Source organism: Bos indicus x Bos taurus, chromosome 7 (genome assembly GCF_003369695.1).
Source record: "Bos indicus x Bos taurus breed Angus x Brahman F1 hybrid chromosome 7, Bos_hybrid_MaternalHap_v2.0, whole genome shotgun sequence".
NCBI lineage: Eukaryota > Metazoa > Chordata > Mammalia > Artiodactyla > Bovidae > Bos > Bos indicus x Bos taurus.
The window spans coordinates 107,007,745-107,031,307 of NC_040082.1; the positions used below are offsets into that span (position 1 = coordinate 107,007,745).

At 44.1% G+C, this 23,563-nt stretch overlaps 1 protein-coding gene across 2 annotated transcripts in view; it reads left to right on the forward strand.

Annotated features, from left to right (window-relative positions):
• SNAP47 (synaptosome associated protein 47) overlaps positions 1-23,563 on the forward strand; it is a 66,227-nt gene that overhangs the window by 3,956 nt on the left and 38,708 nt on the right. For both annotated transcript variants that reach the window (XM_027548432.1, XM_027548431.1), the window contains exon 2: positions 5,940-6,484. In XM_027548432.1, the coding sequence (XP_027404233.1) occupies positions 5,940-6,484 (545 nt within the window). The remainder of the gene's footprint in view (positions 1-5,939; positions 6,485-23,563) is intronic.

A 23,563-nucleotide genomic window follows, 5' to 3' on the forward strand; every position in this document is an offset into this window, starting at 1 on the left:
GATTAAGAGGACCAAGGTTGTGACCTGGTGATTCCAGCATTTAGCAGTCAGGTAGAAGAGGAAGAACCAGCAGAGCAGGCTGAAAACAGGCTCCAGGGGGTGGGAGACCAGGGGAGCATGGTATCCAAGAATCCAAGACATGATGTCTCCCAGGAGGTAGGCAGGTATGTTGGACAGAGCTTAGAACAGATGTGTGCATTAGATTTGGCCACCTGGAGGCCTGGGCTGAGAAGTGTCTGTGAGCAGTGGGGACAGGAGCCTGTCTGGAGGGGGACATTCCTGGCTGGTGGCCAAGCACAGGGCCGCATTTAGAGTCTCTTGGAGGAACAGTGAGTGGACTGTGGGGATTGTCTGGCTACTTATAGTCTGCAACAGCAGAATAGTTTAACAGAGACCATCTGCTCACAAAGCCTAAAATATTTACTACTTGGCCCTTAGAGGTGGGGAAAAGCATACCCTCTCCTAGTGGTGAAGGGACAGAGAAGTTACTGCTGCTGGAGAGGAAGGGGGTTGGGATCAAGAGGACTAGAACCTGGTCTTTGAGGGAGTGGGGACACTGCTTCCCACAAACTGTGCGTGGAGAGAGGAAAGGTGGACACCCAGGGACAGGTGTGGTATCCGAGTCCTAACGGAGGGAAAGGGAGGGTGTCTGTGGGGTCATGCTAACGCACACAGGAATGTTGTTCCTTTGGCTCTTCCACTTAATCGTCATTTATTTTGGTCTGATTGGAAGGCTGCCATGGAAATCTGTTGTAGGAAAAGTTGTGGCCACAGGTTTCTCCTTTTGCTTTTTCCTTGGTATTCGTCAAACCTAAGTACTTTTCTTGTATTTCTTTTATATACTACAGGAAAGAGAAGTGTTTTTGCTCTTCTCTTGAATTTTCTTTCCTCTTTTCTCTCTTTAGAGAGTTTTAGAATAGTTTAGAGCTGCTGTTGTCCTTGGGTCTTCTGGTGATTTTAATGGTTAACAGAGACCCAGAAGGTGAAATAACTTTTCCACAGTCATGAAGTTTGTGATGGAGCTGGCACTGGAACCACAGCATGGTTCCTTGGATGCTGCAATGCCAGACTCAACAATTCTGTGGGGGATTTGTGCGTAATCTCAGTGTTCAAGGAATACCTCCCAGAGTACATGCTCAGGAATGACGGCTCAGGTCAGGTGGTTTGTTAGTGTGAACTCAGTTTTCATGCTGAGTCAATCTCTTACGTGTGGGGAGGAGCAGTAAACAAGCTCCTGCCCCTCATCAGCTCTCTTGGGGTTGATGGCGGGCACAGGGTGGCCAGGTGGCGGGAGGCTGTTTCCAGTCAGAAGGACGAGGTCCTGCCAGTTTCAGAGCTGGAGCCTGACCAGAGCTATGAGCACACTGGTGACTGAGGCCAGAGGCACCTTGTCTTGGATGTGGAAACACTGAAAAACATGGTTAAATTGTTGGGGTTAGTCGTCCCCTAATTCTCAGAGAAAAATCTTTTCTCTTATTCACATCTGAATGACTGCGCAGAGGCCTCACGGCAAGACGGTGCTAGCGGGCTATGCAGGTGGCTTGCCAGGGTCCTTACAACTCAGGAAGGATGGCATAACAAGCTGAAGGTCTGCACCTCCCTTGCGTCCCAGTCAGGCGATGCTCTGTAGTCTGTTTTATGTCTGTTTCAGAGCACTTGGGCGAGTGTTCTTTCTAGGGAGAAAGGTCTGATGAAGACCCTTTGGCTTTGCAGTTCCTTTGTCCAGTGGGAACTGCTGTTTAAGAGGAAAGGCCCCCTCCCAACTGCTCTGCCCCTTGCTTTCTGCTTCTTCACAATCCTAGCATGTGCCGGGAGGACCTGGGAGGGAGCTCACAGATAAAGCCCGCAAAGAAGATGACACCAGTCTTTGGTACAGAAGGTCAGGAGTTTCAAACAGCTGAGGAGATCTTCGTTAGCTTTCCAGTGACATAAGAGCATGGATTTCCTGGATCGTTTACAGAGCCCTGCCGAGCTGGGAGTATGAGTTTGTTTGTTTGTTCAGTGTGTTTTTAGTGTTGGTCTGGCATTCATCATCATGTTGGCTGAGAAGATGGATTCTTGGGTTCATGTCTCCTTAAATATGTAGATCCTAAGGCTATTGCTTTCTCAGAATTGACACTCAGAGAAAACACTTGAAGATGCTAATACTCCTGAAAGTATTAGCCAAGCCGTCAGCGGACTTTCAATTAAAAAAAAATTATTTACTTATTTTTGGCTAAACTGAGTCTCCCTTGCCGTGTGTGGGCTTTCTCTAGTTGTGCTGGGGGGTGGGGCTGCTCTTCATGGCAGCGCACAGGCTTCTCACCGCAGTGGCCTCTCCTGCCACAGAGTGCGGGCTCCAGGCACACAGGGGTTGTGGTGCCTGGGCTTAGTTGCTCGTGGCATGTGGGGTCTTCCCAGACCAGGGATCGAACCTGTGTCCCCTGCATTGGCAGGCGGACTCTTGATTACTGGACCTCCAGGAAAGTCCTATCAGTGGACTTGGAGAGCTTTTGCCATGATAGGACTGTGCTCATTCATTTGTTGAATGAAGTGAATTGGAGATGATCTCTGTGGTCCCTCCAGCCCTGATACCTTTATATTTATTACTTCCAAGTGCCATGTCTTACTTTGTAGTGATGACAACATTCTCATCTTGGTGTGGCAGCTTTCTTCTAGGCTTGTCCTAATCGCAGGTATTAGTAATTAGCAGCCCTAGGAAACTGGACTGCTTTGTAGTTGTAACAGGGCTTGACTGGCACATACGCGTATCTGGGAAGTTTGGGCCAACCCTTTCTGTTGTGATTGAGAGAAGTTCTAGAATATATTTGGAAAGTGCTTCAGTTTGATTAACATAGTTAAATTTATTCCTCTTGTAATGGAATCAGGTTGTTTTGACACCTTAATTTTGCATGTCTACGCGCATCCTTCTTTCTTTTCTTCTCTGTTTCACTGGCATGTTTCTTTTTCTCTTCAGGTGCTGTCTGTAGCCAACTCTGATCAGATGGTGAAAACTAATGAGACCAAATGACAGATTCTGAGTATAGTGATGCTTTAGCGGTTGCTAAAGAAGTGGGATCAAGAGAAAACTGTAGACTCTTCACACCTAATAGATGAGCTGAGTTAGCTCTGTAGATACTTTGTAGTATTCATAATTACACTTACAGCATATATTAGGTGCCAAGTACTCATCTAAGCACCTTTCACAGATCGGTTCAGTTAAGCCTCACCACTGCAGTCTGAAATACGTACAGTGACCTCCATCTACAGATCAGGAGGTGGATGCAGGAGGGCTGAGTCACACACAGAAGGGGTCATTCACAGATGAGTGGGAACACTGGCCATTATCTGTATGAGAGCTTTGTGTTGTAGTCTTCTAGATGCACTGCTACCCAAGGCAGTGATTTTAGGTGTTTTCGAAATTGTGATACCCAGCTGAAATTTAGTTTTGGTACATCTCTCATGTGTACGTACATTTATTATTAATTTTTAATATAATTTTATTTTATTAGTAAATATTTAGTAAATCCTCCATTGAAGTGTTAATGCAGAAAAATTAGCCAATCATAAGAACAGAAAAAGCACACATCTTGAATTATCACAAAATGAATACACCCAGGGCAAGAAGCAGAACATTACCAGTACCACAGGGTCCTCCTCAAGGCCCCCTTCTCCCTGGCTATAACTACCCTTCTGACTCCTGTTTTTGAGCTTTTCATGTACTTATTTTTAAAATGAATTAAGTTTGGGGAAAGTCTTGATTCCCTTAAGTCAAATAGAAACATCTTAGGGGTGTTATGAGTTGATAGAGTTGATTTGTGGAGTTTACTTCCTAAATACTTAGTTTTAATAGAGATTCTGGTATGAAGAACCCATACCCCAAAATAGAATGGTCTTGGGGTGCGCATCACTGCCGGGAATCATGCAGAGTCTGAGACTTTATTATATGTTTGAGAGTGAGCCTGCCTTAGTTTTGCAGATGTGGAAGAAGACAGGAGGCCCTTGGTCAGAGAGAAAGGGCCTGCTGTGTAGCAGGATTCTTGTACATCTGCCCACTTTGCCCCTAACTTCTAAGGCCCTCGTGGATGCTGCACATTCCATGGGTTTGTGGCATAACTTATGGGGGGACTGCTAGCAAACCTGTCTAACCCTTGCCTCAGAGGGGACACTCACTTCTTATCCTGGTCAGGAAACAGATCTCTCAGCCAGGAGGAAGACACTCTCCACAGTTACAAGGAAGATATTCTTGGACAGTTCTCATGACATAAAATTTCATATCAGTTTTTGATATAATATGTGGAGAAACACCGTGAAGAATTCCCTCTCTGTAATGTCCGCACCTTGTATGGAGAACATTAAGCAGCAGGGTGAGGCCAGCCTGAGCACCGACCACAACTGTGCTGAGGGTCACAGCTGGACAGACACCATGAGCCATGGGTATCTGCTGCACTCGTTCAGTCTCAAAGTGTTTCCTGAGTCAGGGTTATGAATAAAATATGATCATTGCCCTTTGAGAGCCTGCAGTCAAATAACAAGTGGCCATCCTACCATTTAACATGTCCTGTAAGTGTGCGTAAGTTCTGTGCAGCCCCGCAAGGTAGAAAGAGGGGAGGAGGGGTCGGGGTGGCAAGGCCTCTCTCACTCTGGAAAGAAGGCTTCAGCAGCAGCAGGTAGTGCTTTGGAGTACCAAAGGCGGGAGGCCAGTCAGACGCCCCTGTAGTCCAGTTAAGACTTCTTTACGTCTCTTTTTATGCCTGTAACCTATGAGCTCTGGGTTTTTTGTTTTCTCGCATTAACTCACTTCACAGTTGATGATGCTCTTCCAAATCTCAGGTGACTTTATTTCTTTATCACCGGGCCTCTCAATTCAGGGCAGCTCCTCAGGCGCAGCTACTCCCTTTTGTGGTGTCTAGCCTTGTGTTGTTTGATGCGGCATGTAGTACAGTAATTCCTTTGAAGAGTCTTGAGTCTTTAGAGCATAACTCAGTGAGGAAGTTTATAGAATTCCAGTGGACTCTTAAGCTCTGTGAGCCAAGGATGTTGTTTCTTTTCTGCTTGCAGCCCAGCATAGTGTGTTGGGGGACTTAAAACTTGTGGTTTGACCCTGTACAAAGTCTTCATCCTTTCTTGGCCCTATATTCTTTATCTGTATGATGAGAGGGTCGGACTGAGTGTTCCACAAGGGCTGTTTCAGATCTGTCATTGATGACTTTTAAATGCTTTGATAAGGAATGCCCTGCTGGTCCAGTGGGTGGGACTCTGCACTCTCACTGCTGAGGGCTTGGGTTCAGTCATTGGTTGGAGAACTAAGATCCCACAAGCTGTGCAGCGTGTCCAAAAAAAGAAAAAAAATGCATTGGTAAATGCAACCTGTAGATATGAATAGTATACCTTTGTTACCTGTAACTATATAAAACTATATATAAATATGTACATATAATGATATGGAACTCTATCAAGTTGGTTGGGATTACACAAATGAAAAAGTCTGTAGGATTATTTTCTATATGAAACTAAGTAAACTTATAAAATTGTCAAAAGAAGAGTGTTGGTTTAGAAACTTGTAGTACGTACAGTGGTGGGAGCCGTCGCAGCTAGAGTGGTGCTCCTGTGAAGAATCCGTGGGCAGTCGTTCCCAGTGGTTTTCTCCCTCGGTCGCATCTGGCCACAGATGAGCATCGAGGGTGCTGTGGTGCAGGGCTCCTGGGGACCGTGGTGCTCTGGGACCAGTACAGGCCTGGCCCCCGCCCTCGCTTCTCTTCCGCGTTGGGTGCAGTCTTCATCCTGCCTGTGACAGGTGGTGTGAGAGCCCGTGCAGGTGCGGGCCTGGCCTGTGCTGGAGTCTCCCGTGGGCTCGGAACCCGGATCACCCCCCAGCATCCGTGTCCGGCTGTCCCTGGTCCAGGTGTCCAGGTCTGTTTCGGGCTCGTCCGCCCACTAACGTGTGCCCTTTCCTTCAGAGGCAGAGCGACGTTGGCCGTGGTGCAAACCTGTGCAGGAACCAGATGAGCGGAGAAACCTGTGTCCAAACCTGGCCGTGCTCCTATTATTTAGAGCTTGAAAAGCGATGGGTCCCTGGAAGACTGTCGTTAACTTCTCTCTCGCTGAAGTTTATGACTGATAAAACTAGAGAGACTCTTGTCAGCTTTCCCCTCTCTAGTATAATTGAGATCAAGAAAGAAGCTTCTCATTTTATCTTCAGTTCCATTACCATCCTGGAGAGGGACCACAGCAAGCACTGGTTCAGTTCCTTGCAGCCTAGCCGAAATGCTGTTTTCAGCGTCATCGAGCATTTCTGGAGAGAGCTGCTGTTGTCCGAGTCAGGAGCTGCCGCTGAGGCGGCCTCCTCCTCCATGACCAAGGGGAAGGAGCTGACTTGTCTGATGGCCTGTACCCAGAAGCGTCTGGAAGACACAGCCAGAGTCCTCCACCATCAGGGCGAGCAACTCGACGGTATCTCCAGAGGCCTGGACAAGATGGAATCTGACCTGGATGTGGCTGACAGGTAAGCAAACTCTGGAATCCTAGCCTGGCCTTGGAATGGCTGTGGTATGGTATCTTTTCCATCATCTTCCATTTATTTCACATTCAGCATCTGAAAACACAAGCTGTACTCCTGGGCAGTTGCGCTGAGCTGACTGCTGTGGCCATACAAATAAATGAGGGCCAGCATTCACTGAGCGTGCAGTATGTGCCAAGTACAGTTTTAAGTGTTTATGGGGATTACCTCATTCAGTCACCAGACAAGCCAGGAAGAGCATGTTGGTCCACATTTTGTCCATGGGGAAACTGAGGCTGAGAGGCCAAATAATTTGTTCAAGGTCACACACACTAAGTTTGTTAGCATAGTTCATCTTTATTTCTTTTTCATACCTATATAGCAGCAGGGTTTGAGCTAAAGCATTTTGGCTTCAGAAACTGCCATCTTAGCCACTGCCCCAAACCACTCGCAAACCTTCAGTCTTGGGGACCATCTCATCCTCCTTAAAAATTGAGTATCCAAAGAGCTTTTGTTTATGTGGGTTGTATATACCAATATGTACCATATTTTTTAAAAAAACTAAGGCATTAAATAATTATTCACTTAAAAAGTACAATGATAAATCCAAGTCCTCAGTTCAGTTCAGTTGCTCAGTCACGTCCGACTCTTTGCGACCCATGGACTGCAGCATGCCAGGCTTCTAGTAAAATAAATGACAATTTTTTTTTAATGAAAAATAACTTTTATAAAGCAAAATGTGTAGTGAGAGGAGTGTCACTGTTTAAGATTTTCTGCACCTCTCTTTAAGGTAAAGCTTAGTATAAAACAGCTGAATTCTCATGCTTGCTTCTGCAGTCAGTCTACTGTGGTATCACAAGTCACATGTGATATCACAAGTCTCTGGAAACGCCACTCTACACTTGTGAGAGAATGAGAGTAGAAAGCTACAGAGCGTTGTGGTATTGTATGAAGTAATTTTGACCTCCCAGACTCCTTTGGAGGGTCTCAAAGACCACACTTTGAGAAGTGCTGTGCTAACTATACGACCTATAAAATATGTCAGGGATTTTTGAGTCTAGTAGGAGTAACCTCTCCCTCCCTGATGTCTGGAATGGTTGCTTGAGAGCTCAGGATGAGGTGACAGTCTTATGATGGACCCTGAGACCAGGGGTGCATGACTGCTGTTTGTGAGACCCTTGCTTCTGGAGTCACCACCTGTTGCTATTTCTAAGCCCTGTGTGGTAAAGGGCTTTGTGCTAGAGCTACAGGGAACTGGGCCCTGCTTCTTATTCTTAAGAGGAGGTGCTTATGGTAAATGAGATGTAACATCATCAGACCTCTGTGAGCTTTCCTCATGGGAACAAGGCTAGACATTTTCCCACTCTTCTTGCAGTTCAGGAGTTATACGACTGAGTTGTTACAGAAGTGGTGTTGGTCACTTGCAGGCCTAGACTCTAAAAGCTCTCCTACCCAGTCTCTAAGACTGTCTTCCCCTTTATCTGCTGGAATCCTCCAGGACTGGAAGGCGCTAGGACAGGAACATTAGTTAGATAGAGTTTAGGGCCCCAAGTGGCCTCCCAGAGCAGAACCCTGATCTGAGCCCTCAATTGGACTGCAGTGTGAACAAGCTTAGTCCTTTACTGGACTAGGCCCTAAAGATTCTGGGAGTTGTTTGTTAGAGCAGGCAACCCTCGTAGACTAGCACAACAGTCCTGTAGGAAAGAGAGACACCTATTAAATAGCTTCAACATACAACAGAACACTGAGATCCGAGATTTAGAAGAATGTTCATCCACACTGGAAATCAAAGAAATGTACACTAAAATAATGGAAATCTAGGTTTTAATGATCAGATTAGTAACAACTAAAAGTAAGAATTTTGTTGTTCTTCTGTTGCTAAGTAGTGTCTGACTCTTTGCGACCCCACGGACTGTGTAGCAGGCCAGGCTCCTCTGTCCTCCACTCTCTCCCAGAGATTGCTTAGATTCGTGTCCATTGAGTTGGTGATGCTATCTATCTATCCTATCCTCTGCTGCCCCATTCTCCTATTGCCTTCAATCTTTCCCAACATCAGAGTCTTTTCCAATGACTCGGCTCTTTGCATCAGGTGGCCAAAATGTTGGAGCTTCAACTTCAGCAGCAGTCCTTCCAATGAATATTTAGGGTTGATTTCCTTTAGGATGGACTGGTTTGATTTGCTTGCAGTCAAAGGGACTCACAAGAGTCTTCTCCAACACCACAGCTCAAAAGCATCAATTCTTCAGCACTTCCCTGGTGGCTCAGAAGGTAAAGAATATGCCTGCAATGTTGGAAACCCAGGTTTGATCCCTGGGTTGGGAAGCTCCCCTAGAGAAGGGAATGGCTACCCACTCCAGTATTCATGCCTGGAGAATTCCATGGACAGAGGATCCTGGCAGGCTACAGTCCATGGGATTGCAAAGAATCAGACACGACTGAGTGACTTAACTCTTTCTCACTTAGCCTTCTTTGGGCTTCCCAGGTGGCACTGGGGGTAAAGAACCAACCTGCCAATGTAGGAGACATAAGAAACATGTGTTCAGTCCCTGAGTTGGGAAGATTCACTGGAGGAGGGCATGGCAACCCACTCCAATATTTCTGCCTGGAGAAGCCCGTGGACAGAGGAGCCTGACAGGCTATAGTCCATAGGGTCGCAAACAGTCGGGCACAACTGAAGCGACTTAGCACACACACGGGCAGCCTTCTTTATGGTCCAGTTCTCACATCTGAATGTGACTATGGGAACAATCATAGCTTGACTGTGTGGACCTTTGTTGGCAAAGTGATGTCTCTGCTTTTTAATATGCTGTCTAGGTTTGTCATAGCTTTCCTTCTAAGGGGCAAGCACCTTTTAACTTCACTGCTGCAGTCACCGTCCACAGTGATTCTGGAGCCCAAGAAAGTAAAATCTGACACTGCTTCCACTTTTTCTTCTTCTGTTTGCCATGAAGTAATGGGACGGGATGTGATAATCTTAGTTTTTTGAATGTTGAATTTCAAGCCAGCTTTTCTTTCTCCTCTTTCACCGTCCTCAAGAGGCTCTTTAGATCCTCCTTGCTTTCTGCCATTAGAGTGGTATCATCTCTGCATCTGAGGTTGTTGATATTTCTCCCAGCAATCTTGATTCCAGCTTGTGATTTATGCAGCCTGGCATTTCCCATGATGTACTCTGCATAGAAGTTGAATAAACAGAGTGACACAGTACAGCCTTGCCCTACTCCTCTTCCAGTTTTGAACCAGTCCATTGCCTGTGTCTGTGTTGCCTCTTGACCTGCATAAAGGTTTCTCAGGAGACAGGTAAAGTGGTCTGGTATTCCCATCTCTTTGAAAATTTTCCACGGTTTGTTGTGATCCACACAGTCAGAGGATTTAGTGTAGTCAATGAAGCAGAAGTAGATGCTCTTCTGGAACTCCCTTGCTTTCTCCATGATCCAGCAAATGCTGGCAATTTGGTCTTTGGTTCCTCTGCCTCTTCAAAACCCAGCTTGTACATCTAGAAGTTCTCAGTTCATGTACTGCTGAAGCCTGACTTGAAGGATTTTGAGCATAACCTTGCTAGCATGTGAAATGAGTGCAGTTGTAGAGTAGTTTGAAGATTCTTTGGCATTGCCCTTCTTTGGGATTGGAAAGAAAACTGGCCTTTTCCAGTCCTGTGGCCACTGCTGAGTTTTCTAAATTTGCTGACATACTGAATGCAGCACTTTAACAGCATCATCTTGTAGGATTTTAAATAACTCAGCTGAAATTCCATCAGCTCTACTAGTTTTGTTCATAGTAATGCTTCCTCAGACCCACTTGACTTCACACTCCAGGGTGTCCAGCTCTCGGTGAGTGACCACACCATCGTGATTATCTGGGTCATTAAGAACTTCCTTGTGTAGTTCTTCTGTGTATTGTTGCCACTTCTTCTCACTCTGCTGTTTCTGTTGGGTCCTTGCTGTTTCTGTCCTTTATTGTGCCCATTCTTGCATGAAATGTTCCCTTGATATCGCCCCTTTTCTTGAAGCGATCTCTTGTCTTTCCAGTTGTATTGTTTTCCTCTATTTCTTTGCATTTCTCATTTAAGAAGGGCTTCTTGGCTCTCCTTGCTGTTTTCTGGAACTCTGCATTCATTGGGAATGTCTTTCCCTTTCTTGTTTCTCTTCTTTCCTCGGCTATTTATAAAGCCTCCTCAGACTACCACTTTGCCTTCTTACATTTGTTTTTCTTGGGGACGGTTTTGGTCACCGCCTCCTGTACAGTGTCCCAATCATAATTCTCAGGCACTCCTACAAGATCTGATCCCGTGAATCTATTTGTCACCTCAACTGTGTAATCATGAAGGCTTTGATTTAGGTCATCCTGGAATGACCTAGCGGTATCCCCTACTTTCTTCATTTAAGCCTGAATTTTGCCATAAGGAGCACATGATCTGAGCCACAGTCAGCTCCAGGTCTTGTTTTTATTGATTGTATGGAGCTTCTCCATCTTTGGCTGCAAAGAATATAATAAAAATAACAAATGTCATAATGCTTTTGGAGAACAGTTGGGTGGTTTGTAAATCCTCTTTTGACAAAAGACAAAGGGAAAGGATGACCCTGAGGCTGGAAGAGAGTACTTGTGATACCTGCCCATATCCCAACAAAAGATTAACATCCAGTTAGTTACGGGCCGAATGAGAAAAAGACCATTCAACAGGAACGTTAGGAAAGGTCGTTGATTGGGGTTTAGACTAACAAGCCACTGTAACAGAGATCCAAAAATATTGTGGTTGATAAAAGCTAGAAGTTTAATCTAATGGTCCAAAGGAAGGTAGGTATCCCAGGCAGATATAAAGCTCTGCTTTACGCCGTAACCTGGGGCTGCATGTTGACTGGAACGTCCTCCTGTCTTATCACATGGCACCATTACTACGTCAGAAGTTGGTGGCATCGATCATTCCCAGCTAGTGGGGAGGCGGAACAGAGAGGGAGCCCAGGGTGTACAGCCATGTCTTTAAGAAGATGACCCCAAAATCGCCCTTATCAGTTCTGCCCATATCCTACTGGCAGGGCTTAATCTCGTAGCTACACTTACGAACAAAGAAGCTGGGTGGTTGTGAGAGGTTACCTAGATATTTCACCATCAAAGGAAAAAGAGGAGAATGGATAATAGGGATCATGAGTAGTCTCTGCCACAGTGTCTCGCAATGGAGAAATCCCAAAAGACCAGTAAAAAGGGAGTTCATCATCCCTAGTAATAAGGAAAGTTAAATTAAACCAACAAGTATATTAGTGGGTAACCCCAGCTGTTAGTTCAGATGTGGGATGATAATAACTCTGATGTTCCTGTCAAGAATGTGAATTGGCTCAGCCACTTAGGAGAGCAATTGTCAATACCTGGTGAAGCCAGAGGTGCACAGACCCCGTGCTGTGACCTTTCCCTTTCAGATGTGTAACCTGGGAAATGTTGGCTCTCGTGCACAGCGTGTGTGGACATGAACTTTCATAAAAGATTCTGGACAGTAGCGAGCAATTACAATCAGTTGTTTCTCAAGGGGATTGGGTATATAAGCTATGTTTTAGTCACAAAATAGACTAATTTTTCGTGTTAACTGTTATATATTAGATATCAACTTGAATAAATCTCAAAGCACTGTTTGAAAAACAAAGCAAGTTGCAAAGAGATGTGTACAGCAGGATACCATTATATGATTTTTAACATGCAAAATAATACTGTAGGAAAAATATAGAATTAAAATATAAATACCTGAACAGGAAGGGTACATGCAGACACCATACTGTGTAGCTCTGTGGTGATTTACCCAGAGAGCAGCTGACTGGTGTTCCTAGATGGTGGTCTTGTGGTTCCTGATTCTTCTCGGCATGGGTCCTTTCAAGCTGATTGTGATAGACACTCAGTAAGCCTATTATTTCCTGTATTATTTCTTTGAAATTTTTTTCACCTCATTTTTTAAAATGTATTTCTTTTGGAACTCCCCCATTTTGTTATCTGACTTCTTGAACTCTGAACTGATCTTCCAATATTGTTCTCATTTTTCTTTTTCCTCGTCCTTTTGTTCTGCTTTTTCTTCAGATTTTAAACTTTTTATTTTGTACTGGGGTATGTGTGTGCTAAGTTGCTCAGTCATGTCCAGCTCTTTGTGATGCCATTGACTAGCCTGCCAGGCTGCTCTGTCCATGGGATTCTCCAGGCATGGACACTAGAGTGGGTTGCCATTTTTTTCTCCAGGGGATCTTCCCAACCCAGGGATCGAACCAGTGTGTCTTACATCTCCTGCATGGGCAGGCAGGTTCTTCACCACCGGTGCCGCCTGGGAAGCCCTATCGGGGTATAGCCCATTTAACAACGTTGTGGTAGTTTCAAGTGGACAGCGGAGGGGCTCAGCCACACATACACATGTATCCATTGTCTCCTGAACCCCTCCCATCCAGGCTGATGTATAACACTGAGTAGAGTTCCATGTGTTACACAGTAGGTCTCTGCTGGTTATCCATTTTGAATATAGCAATGTGTACATGACCTTCCCAAACTCCCTAACTGTCCCTTCCCCCGGCAACCATAAGTTTGTTTTCTAAGTCAGTGAGTCTCTTTCTGTTTTGTATGTAAGTTCATTTGTATCATTTCTTTTTTGTTGTTGTTTAGTCACTAAGTTGTATCCCGCTCTTTGCAGCCCTGTGACCTGCAGCACACCAGGCTTCCCTGTCCTTTACCATCTCACAGAGTTTGCTCAAAGCCACGTCCATTGAGACAATGATGCCATCCAACAAACTCATCCTCTGTCGTCCCCTTCTCCTCTTACCCTCAATCTTTTCCGGCATCAGAGTCTTTTCCAATGAGTCGGTTCTTTGAATCAAGTGACCAAAGTATTGGAGCTTCAGCTTCAGCATCAGTCCTTCCAATGAAGGACTTGTCTTTTTTGATTGCACATATAGGGGATGTTGGAGAAAGCAATGGCACCTCACTCCAGTACTCTTGCCTGGGAAATCCCATGGACAGAGGAGCCTGGTAGGCTACAGTCCATGGGGTTGCAAAGAGTCGAACACGACTGAGCGACTTCACTTTCACTTTTCACTTTCATGCACTGGAGAAGGAGATGGCAACCCACTTCATTGTTCTTGCCTGGAGAATCCCAGCGACAGGGGAGCCTGGTGGGCTGCCGTCTATGGGGTCGCACAGAGTCGGACATGACTGATGTGACTTAGCAGCAGCAGCATAAGGGATGTCATACAGTATTTCTCCTTCTCTGAGTTACTTCACTCAGTATGACACTCTCTAGGTCCATTCATGATACTGCTAATGGCATTATTTCATTCTTTTTAATGGCTGAGTAATATTCAGTTGTAGATATATACCACATCTTCTTTATCCATTCCTCTGGTGGTGGACATTTAGGTTGCTTCAAGTCTTGGTTATTGTAAACAGTTCTGCAATGAACATTGGAGTGCATGTATCCTTTTGGGTCATGTTTTTCTCTGGATATATGCCCAGGAGTGAGATTGCAGGGTATATGGTAGCTCTAATTTTAGTTTTTTAAGAAAGCATCATGCTGTTCTCCATGATGGCTATATCAGTTTATATTCCCACCAACAGTGTAGGTGTTTACATTCCCACTTCACCCTCCAGCATTCACTGTTTGGATATTTTGATGATAGCCATTCAGACTGGTGTGAGGAGATAGCTCACTGTAGTTTTGATTTGTGTTTCTCTAGTAACTGCTGCTGCTGCTGCTAAGTCGCTTCAGTCATGTCCAACTCTGTGCGACCCCATAGACGGCAGCCCACCAGGCTCCCCCATCCCTGGGATTCTCCAGGCAAGAACACTGGAGTGGGGTGCCATTTCCTTCTCTAGTAACTAGGGAGAAGGCAATGGCACCCCACTCCAGTACTCTTGCCTGGAAAATCCCATGGACGGAGGAGCCTGGTAGGCTGCAGTCCATGGGGTTGCTAAGAGTCGGACACGACTGAGTGACTTCACTTTCACTTTTCACTTTCATGCATTGGAGAAGGAAATGGCAACCCACTCCAGTGTTCTTGCCTGGAGAATCCCAGGGATGGGGGAGCCTAGTGGGCTTCCTTCTATGGGGTCGCACAGAGTCGGACATGACTGAAGCGAGTTAGCAGCAGCAGCAGCAGTAACTAGTGATGGTGAGCATCTTTTCGTTGCCTTTGGCCATCTGTATGTCCTCTTTGGAGAGATGTCTGTTCAGGTCTTCTGCCCATTTTTTGAGTGGGGTGTTTGTTTTGATGCTTTTAAGCATCATAAGCTCTTTGTAAATTTTGGAGACTAATCGCCCATCGGTCACATCATTTGCAAATCTGTGGATTGTCTTTTCATTTTGTTTATTGTTTCCTTTGCCATGCAAAACTTTTGAGTTTAATTAGGTCCCATTTGTTTATTTTTGTTTTTATTTACATTATTTTGAGAGATAGATTGGAAAAGATGTTCCTGTGATTTATGTCAGAGAGTGTTCTGCCTGTTTTCCTCTAGGAGTTTTATAGTGTCTGGTCTCACATTTAGGCATTTAATCCATTTTGAGCTTATTTTTGTGTATGGAGTTAAAGAATGATCTAATTTCATTTTTTTTACTTGTGGCTGTGCAGTTTTCCCAGTACCGTTCGTTGAAGAGATTGTCTTTCTGGCATTGCGTAGTCTTGCTTCCTTTGTCATAGATTAATTGACTGTAGGTGTTTGGGTGTATTTGGGGGTGTTCTATCCTGTTCCATTGATAAATATTTCAATTTTTGGGCCAGTACCATATTGTTTTGATGACTGTAGCTTTGTAGTATAGTCTGAAGTCAGGGAGCCTGATTCCTCCAGCTCTGTTTCTCTTTTTCAGGATTGCTTTGGTTATTCGGGGTCTTTTATGTCTCCATTAAATTTTGAGATTTTTTTGTTCTAGTTCTTTGAAAAATGCCATTGATAATTTGATAGGGATTGCATCGAATCTGTAGATTGCCTTGGGTAATATAGTCATTTTGACAGTGTTGATTTTTCCAATCCACGAACATGGTATTTCTTTCCATCTTTTTGTGTCCTCTTTGATATCTTTCATCAGCATCTTATAGTTTTTGGAGTATAGGTCTTTTGTCTCCTTAGGTGTTTTATTCATTTTGTTGTGATAGTAAATGGAATTGCTTCTTGAATTCCTCTCCTGGATCTTTCATTGTTAGTGTATAGAAATGCAACAGATTTTAGTGTATTGATTTTGTAATCTGCAGCTTTACCAAATTCATTGATGAGCTCTGGTAGTTTTCTGGTAGCATCTTTAGGATCTGCTATGTATAGTATCATGTCATCTGCAGTGGCAGTTTAACTTCTTCTTTTCCCATTTGGATTCCATTTACTTCTTTTACTTCTCTGATTGCTGGAGCTGCTGCTGCTGCTGCTAAGTCACTTCAGTCGTGTCCGACTCTGTGTGACCCCATAGACGGAAGCCCACCAGGCTCCCCCGTCCCTGGGATTCTCCAGGCAAGAACACTGGGATGGGTTGCCATTTCCTTCTCCAATGCATGAAAGTGAAAAGTGAAAGTGAAGTCGCTCAGTCGTGTCTGACTCTTAGCGACCCCATGGACTACAGCCTACCAGACTCCTCCATCCATGGGATTTTCCAGGCAAGAGTACTGGAGTGGGGTGCCATTGCCTTCTCTGTTGCTGGAGCTAGGACTTCCAAAACTATGTTGAATAAAAGTGGCCAGAACGGACATCCTTTCCTGATCTTAGAGGGGATGCTTTCAGCTTTTGACCATCGGGTGTGGTATTAGCTGTATGTTTGTCGTATATGGTCTTCATTATGTTGAGGTGTGTATCCTCTATTCCCACTCTTTGGAGAGTTTTTTTTTTTTTTTATCATAAATGGGTGCTGAATTTTATCAAAAGCTTTCTCCACATCTAATGAGATGATTATATCGTTCTTGTTCTTCAGTTTGTTGATTTGGTGTTTCACATTGATTGATTGGTGGATGAAAAATCCTTGCATCCCTGGAATGAATCCCTCTTGTTCATGGTCTGTTATCTTTTTAATGTATTGTTGGATACACATTGCTAGTATGTTGTTGAGAATTTTTGCATCTATGTTCATCAGTGATATTGGCCTGTAGTTTTCTTTTTTTGTGTGGTATCTTTGTCTGCTTTTGGTTAGAGTGATAGTGGTCTCATAAAATGAGTTTGGAATTTTCCTTCTTCTATAACTTTTTTGAACCATTTCAGAATGATAGGTAACTCTTCTCTAAATGTTTGATAAAATTCACCTGTGAAGCCATCAGGTCCTGGACTTTTCTTTGGTGAAAGTGAAAGTTGTGTCCGACTGTTTGTGACCCAATGGATTATACAGTTCCTGGGATTCTCCAGACCAGAATACTGGAGTGGGTAGCCTTTCCCTTCTCCAGGGCATCTTCCCAGCCCAGGGATCGAACCCAGGTCTCCTGTATTACAGGTGGATTCTTTACCAGCTGAGCCACAAGGGAAGCCCAAGAGGTTTTTAATCACAGTTTTGATTTCAGTGCTTGTGATTGGTCTGTTTATTATATTTTCTATTTCTTCCTGGTGTAAGGAGACTGTACCTTTGTAAGCATTTGGCCATTTCTTCCAGGTCATCCATTTTATTTGCAAACAATTGTTCATAGTATTCTCTTATGATCCTTGGTATTTCTGTGAAGTCAATTGTAACTTCTTTTTCATTTCTAATTTTATTGATTTGAATTTTCCTTTTTTTCTTGGTGAGTCTTGCTTAGGGTTTATCAATTTTGTTTATCCTTTTAAAGAACCAGCTTTTAGTTTCATTGATCTTTGCATGTTTTTTTGTCTCCATTTCATTTATTTCTGCTCTGATCTTTATGATTTCCTTCCTTCTACTAACTGTAGGTTTTGTTTGTTCTTTCTCTAGTTGCTTTAGGTGCGAGGTTATTTGAAATTTTTCTTATTTCTTGAGGTAGGATAGTATTGCTATAAACTTCCCTCCTAGAACTGCTTTTGTTTGATCCCATACATTTTGGACTGTTGTGCTTTTGTTTTCATGTGTCTCAGTGTGTGTGTGTGTGTGTGTGCACTCAATCACTCAGTCGTGTCTGACTCTTTGTGCCTCCATGGACTGTAGCCTGCCAGACTCCTTTGTGTAATTCTCTAGGCAAGAATACTGGAGTGGGTAGCCATTTTCTTCTCCAGGGGATCTTTCCAACTTAGGGATCGAACACTGGTCTGCATCACAGGCACACTCTTTGCCATCTGAGGCACCAGGGCAGCCCTTCCCTTCCTCCAGGTGTTTTTCACTCCTCTTTGATTTGTTCAGTGGCCCAGTGGTAGTTGAGGAGCATATTGTTTAGCCACCACGTGTTTGTGGTTTTTAGAGGTTTGTTTTGTTCCTTATAATTTATTTCTAATCAGATATGTTGTGATCAGAAAGATGCTTGATATAATTTTGATTTTCTTAAATTTACCAAGGCTCACCTTGTGGCCCAGGGTGTTGTCGGTCTTGGAGAATATTCCATGTGCACTGGAGAAGAATGCATAGTCTGCTGCTTTTGGGTGAAATGCTCTCTAAGTATCAGTCAAGTCCAGCTCATCTAAAGTGTCACTTAAGGCTCGTGTTTCCTTGTTAATTTTCTGTCTGGATGATCTGTCCATTGATAAAAGTGGGGTGTTAAAAGTCCTCCACTATTATTGTGTTACTGTTAATTTCTTCCTTTATATTTGTTAGTATTTGCCTTACATACTGAGGTGTTGCTATGCTGGGTGCATATATATTTATAGTTGTTATGTCTTTTTCTTAGGTTGATCATTATGTAGTGTCCTTCTTTGTCTCTTACAATAGTCTTTTCTTTAAAGACTATTTTGTCTGATATGAGTATTGCTACTCCAGCTTTCTTACGAATTCCATTTGCATGGAATACCTTCTCCTACCCCCATACTTTCAGTCTGTAAGTGTCCCTAGGTCTGAGATAGGTCTTTTGTAGACAACTATATATATGGGTCTTGTTTTTGTTTTCACTCAGCCAGTCTATGTCTTTTGGTTGGTGCATTTAATCTATTTACATTTAAGGTGATTATTGATACATGTGATCCTATTACCATTTTCTTCGGAGAAGGCAATGGCAACCCACTCCAGTACTGTTGCCTGGAAAACCCCATGGGCGGAGGGCCCTGGTAGGCTGCAGTCCATGGGGTCACTAGGAGTCGGACACGACTGAGCTACTTCACTTTCACTTTTCACTTTCATGCACTGGAGAAGGAAATGGCAACCCACTCCAGTGTTCTTGCCTAGAGAATCCCAGGGACGGGGGAGCCTGATAGGCTGCCATCTATGGGGTTGCGCAGAGTCGGACACGACTGAAGTGACTTAGCAGCAGCAGCAGCATTACCATTTTCTTAATTGTTTGGGTTTGTTTTTTGAAGACCTTTTCCTTCTCTTTGTTTCTTGAGTAGAGAAGTTCCTTTAGCATTTGTTGTGAAACCGATTCGGTGGTGCTGAACTCTCTTAGCCTTGCTTGTCTGGAAAGCCTGGTTTCTCCATTGGATCTGATCAGGAGTCTTGCTGGGTAGTGTTCTTAGTTGTGGTTTCTTCCCTTTAATCACTTGGAATATGCCATGCCCTTCCCTTCTGGCTTGTAGAGTTTCTTTTGAGAAATCAGCTGATAACTATGTGGGATTTCTCTTCTGTGTTATTGTGTCTTTTTTCCCTTGTTGCTTTTAATATTTTATCTTTGTCTTTAATTTTGGTCAGTTTGATGACTGTGTCTCGGTGTGTTCCTCCTTGGGTTTATTCTTCCTGGGACTCTCTGTGCTTCCTGGACTTGGTTAATAATTTCCTTTCCCATCTTCAGGAAGTTTTCAGCTATTATTGTCTTCAGATGTTTTCTCGGTTCCCTTCTCTCTCTCTTCTCCTTCTGGGACCCTGTAATGTGAATATTGGTGCATTTAATGTTGTCCCAGAGGTCTCTTAAGCTGCCTTCATTTCTTTTCATTCTTTTTTTCTGTATTATGTTTTGGGGCAGTGATTTCCAGCATTTTGTCTTCCAGATCTATCCTTTTGTTTGCCTCAGTTATTCTTAATGTATTGTAAATCTCTGTTTGTTCTTTAGTTCTTATTTGGTAAACATTTCTTGCATCTTGTCAGTCTTTACCTCCATTCTTTTTCCAAGATCCTGGATTATCTTCACTATCATTATTCTGGATTCTTTTTCTGGAAGATTGCCTATTTCTACTTCATTTAGTTGTTTTTCTGGTAATTTATTTTGTTCCTTTACCTGGGACATAATCCTACTTCTTTTCACTTTGGTTTGCTTTCTGTGATTGTGGTTACTATGGGATTGTAGTTCTTGCTTCTTCTGTCTGCCCTCTGGTGAATGAGGATGAGTCTTGTGCAAGCTTTTAGATGGGAGGGACTGGCTGTGGGGAAAACTGGGACTTGCTCTGTTTGACAAGGCCATGCTGTGCTTCGTAAATCTTTAATCCAGTTGTCTGCTGATGAGTGGAACTACACTCCCTCCCTTTTAGTTGTTTGGCCTGAGGTGACCCAGTGTTGGAGTCTGCAGGCTCTAAGGTAGGGCTAATAGCTACCTGTAAGAGGACTTAGACCAACATGCACCTCCCAGGACTCCTGCTGCCAGTGCCCCTGTCCCCACTGCAGGCCACTGTGGACCCATGCCTCCACAGGAGACCCTCAAACACTCACAGCTAGATCTGGCTCCGTCTCTTGTGGGGTCACTGCTTCATTCCCCTGGGTCCTGGTACATGCAAGGTCTTATTTGTACCCTCCCAAGAGTGGCGTCTGCTTGCCCCAGTCTTGTGGAAGTCTGTCTCCTTTGTCCTTTGTCCTTGGTGGGTTCCAGTGTCCTCCTGTCGATGGTTGTTCAACAGCTAGTTGCGATTTTGTTGTCCTCGCAGGAGAAAATGAGCACATTTCCTTCTGCTCTTCTATCTTGAAGCAGTCTTTGTTCTGCTTTTGTTTCTTGAATTTTATCTTCCTACCTTTTATTTCTGTTATCATATTTTTAATTTCCAAGAATTATTTTTTGTTTTCCAAGTGTTTATTTTGAGTATCAGCCTGTTATTACTTCATGGATGCCCTGTTCTCTTTTTTCTTGGGTTGTTATGGATAGCCTTGTCTTATTTTTCTGCGTGGGAAGGCCTGAGGTGTACAGTGAAATTTTTGGTTCTGCTGAAAGGAGTGTGGTCACAGTGTTTGAGAGTAGTGCTTTGTGGTCTGAGAATGTCGGGTCCATCTTCCCATGACAGTGGTAGATTTATGCAGTTAGTGTCTTCAACCATTGGAGAAGGAAATGGCAACCCACTCCAGTACTCATGCCTGGAAAATTCCATGGACAGAGGAACCTGGCAGGCTGCAGTCCATGGGGTTGCAAAGAGTCAGACACAACTAAGCCCACAGGACAGTGCCTTCAACAGTCTTTCCAAAATATGGTCCCTTCCCTTTCTCTCCCCCCACGCCCGCCACGTTCCTCTGGCCCTCTCTGCCTCCCTTTCTATCTCCGTGTTCCCCTTCCTCTTTCATTCTCTTTTTGTACAAGGGAAGATGAGTTTTCGGAATTCTACAGATTTTGAAATATAATCTGGTTAGATTTAAAGTGACTAATAACCCTTATTTCAAATGGTATAGGAGACAATGGTGATGTGGCAGTGGTGATACATGAAATATCATCGTGGGCTGCGCATAATCAAATATTTGTAAAAGGCTCTGAGTGACCATGCGTTTGATACCTAATAACTTTTTTTTTCTAATAACATTTTTGACATGCTGATAGGTAATGAAATTGGCTGGCTGCTCTGACTGCACTGGACAAAGTATGGAAAGGAAGGGATGAGTTCAGGTGCCCCGTAGTGACCTGAACACTGCTATATCTGCCCTGAAAGAAAACCTTAGCTCCCAGAGCTGCACAACTGAGATTGCTGAAAATCAGATCCAGAGTGTCGTCCTGCGAGTGACTGAATCATGTAAATTGAAATCCCAACTTTGCATGGTGTCTGCTGTTAAACCAAGGGTATTAATAGGAATGAAATGGGATCCTGAAAATTAGAATGTGGACACATGGAAAGGTCCTGATGAAACTGAAAGAAGAGAACCTCTAAATTCTGATGAGTCTTCTTTGCCACTAAAAGCAGCCCTTCCATCCCTATCTGGGGTGATTAACCACACTTTGCCTGAGGAATCTGTAATGGCCTCCCCTGAGATAATTGCTTTGCAGGACAACGCAGATTCTCCTCAAGACCTACCCTCACCATCCCTCTGTGCTTCTAAGTATATTGTTAAGGCTTAAGTCTCAGCAGATCCCAAAAGATGAAGCCCAAAGTGTGACCTACAAAAGGAGGTGCACAACACTTTAAAAGAACCACATGATTTTTCTAGTTTTTACAGACAGAGATCTTAAGAATATGTGTGGGTATGGATATCTTGCGTGTGGGTCAGTGGTGAGAGGCATATGAAGTTGGATGAGAGGAATATGAAGTTGGATGTGGCTGAGTTTCCTGAAATGGGGGCTTGCTAAACAGAGATCTTGGATTTGTTGCTGTAGCTCGAGAAGTTAGAAAGGCTCTAACGGTTGGTTGGATGAGATGTGGACTGAAAGGCAGCCTAGACTAAATGAAGTTTGGAATGCTAGAACTGCCTTGGTATACTCCAGAGGAAGCATCTCCGAGGAAGTATAGGGAGTATACTCACAGGAAGACTGAGGAAGATTGGAATGGTAGAGTAGATGTATTATGTGAGATCTCCTCATCTACCCTGACAGGGTCCAAGGAAGACACACTTTGCACCTTGACTATGGGAAATACATTTTTAAGAGGAGTCCCAGCATCCTTGAAGAGCTGTGTGGTTGCTCTTCTCTGCAGGCCAGAAATTACAGTGGGAACTGCTGCCACTGAACAGGGATCCTTAACTGAGCAGGGATAATTGGAGTTTGGGGTGGCAGGGCTAAGTGGTAGCACTTAAATCACCAAAGACAAGTAGGGGTGGTTACCATAATCGACAGCAGAGTCAAAACAAGCAATCAGAATAATCTGATTCCCAGAGACCTGGGAGTCAGTCGGCCACTTGATCATGTGCCCCTAGAAGAGAAATAGTTAGGCAGTTGCCTCAATTCTTACTCGAACTGTTAAGCAGAAGAGTTGTAGGTGATGTGAACAACATCTAAATTGAATTTTTTAAAAAAGTCATTGCTTCTTAATCGATTTCTAGACTTGAACCACCTTGAACAATGGGGAAGGTGGGTCTGTCATCTTGTGGAAGGATCTCAGTACGCTATCAAATTTTGTACTGTTCATCTTTATCCCAGCTTTCCCCCCGAGAGACCTGTGGCATTTTACCAGGGTGACCGTGCACTGGAGAAAAGGAAATAATCAGATTTTCAGGGACTGCTAGACACTTGGAGAAGGAAATGACAACCCACTTCAGTATTCTTGCCTAGAAAATTTCATGGACAGAGGAGCCTGGCAGGCTATAGTCCATGGGGTCTCAAAGAGTCGGACATGACTGAGAGACTAAGCACTTTCACACTAGACACTAGCTGTCAACTAAAACTGATTCTGCTAAGCTGCTGCTAAGTTGCATCAGTCGTGTCCGACTCTGTGCGACCCCATAGACGGCAGCCCACCAGGCTCCCCCATCCCTGGGATTCTCCAGGCAAGAACACTGGAGTGGGTTGCCATTTCCTTCTCCAATGCATGAAAGTGAAAAGTGAAAGTGAAGTTGTGTCTGACTCTTATCGACCCCATGGATTGCAGCCCACCAGGCTCCTCCGTCCATGGGATTTTCCAGGCAAGAGTACTGGAGTGGGGTGCCATTGGAGAAGGCATGCCTTCTCCAAGAATGCCATTGCCTTCTCCAAAACTGATTCTAGGAGATCCAAAACATCACTGTGGTTCATCTAGGGGCTTTTGGAGGTCAGATGATCAGTGGAGTTTTAGCTCAGGTTCATCTTACAATGAGATGACCTCTGACCTATTCTGTGGTAATTTTTCCTAGTTCTGAAGTATGTAATTGGAATAGACATATTCAGGAACTGGCAGAATCCCTACACTGGTTCCATGACCTGTGGAATGAGAGATATTCTGGTGGAAAAGACCTAAGTAAAAACCAGTAGAACTGCTTATACCTAG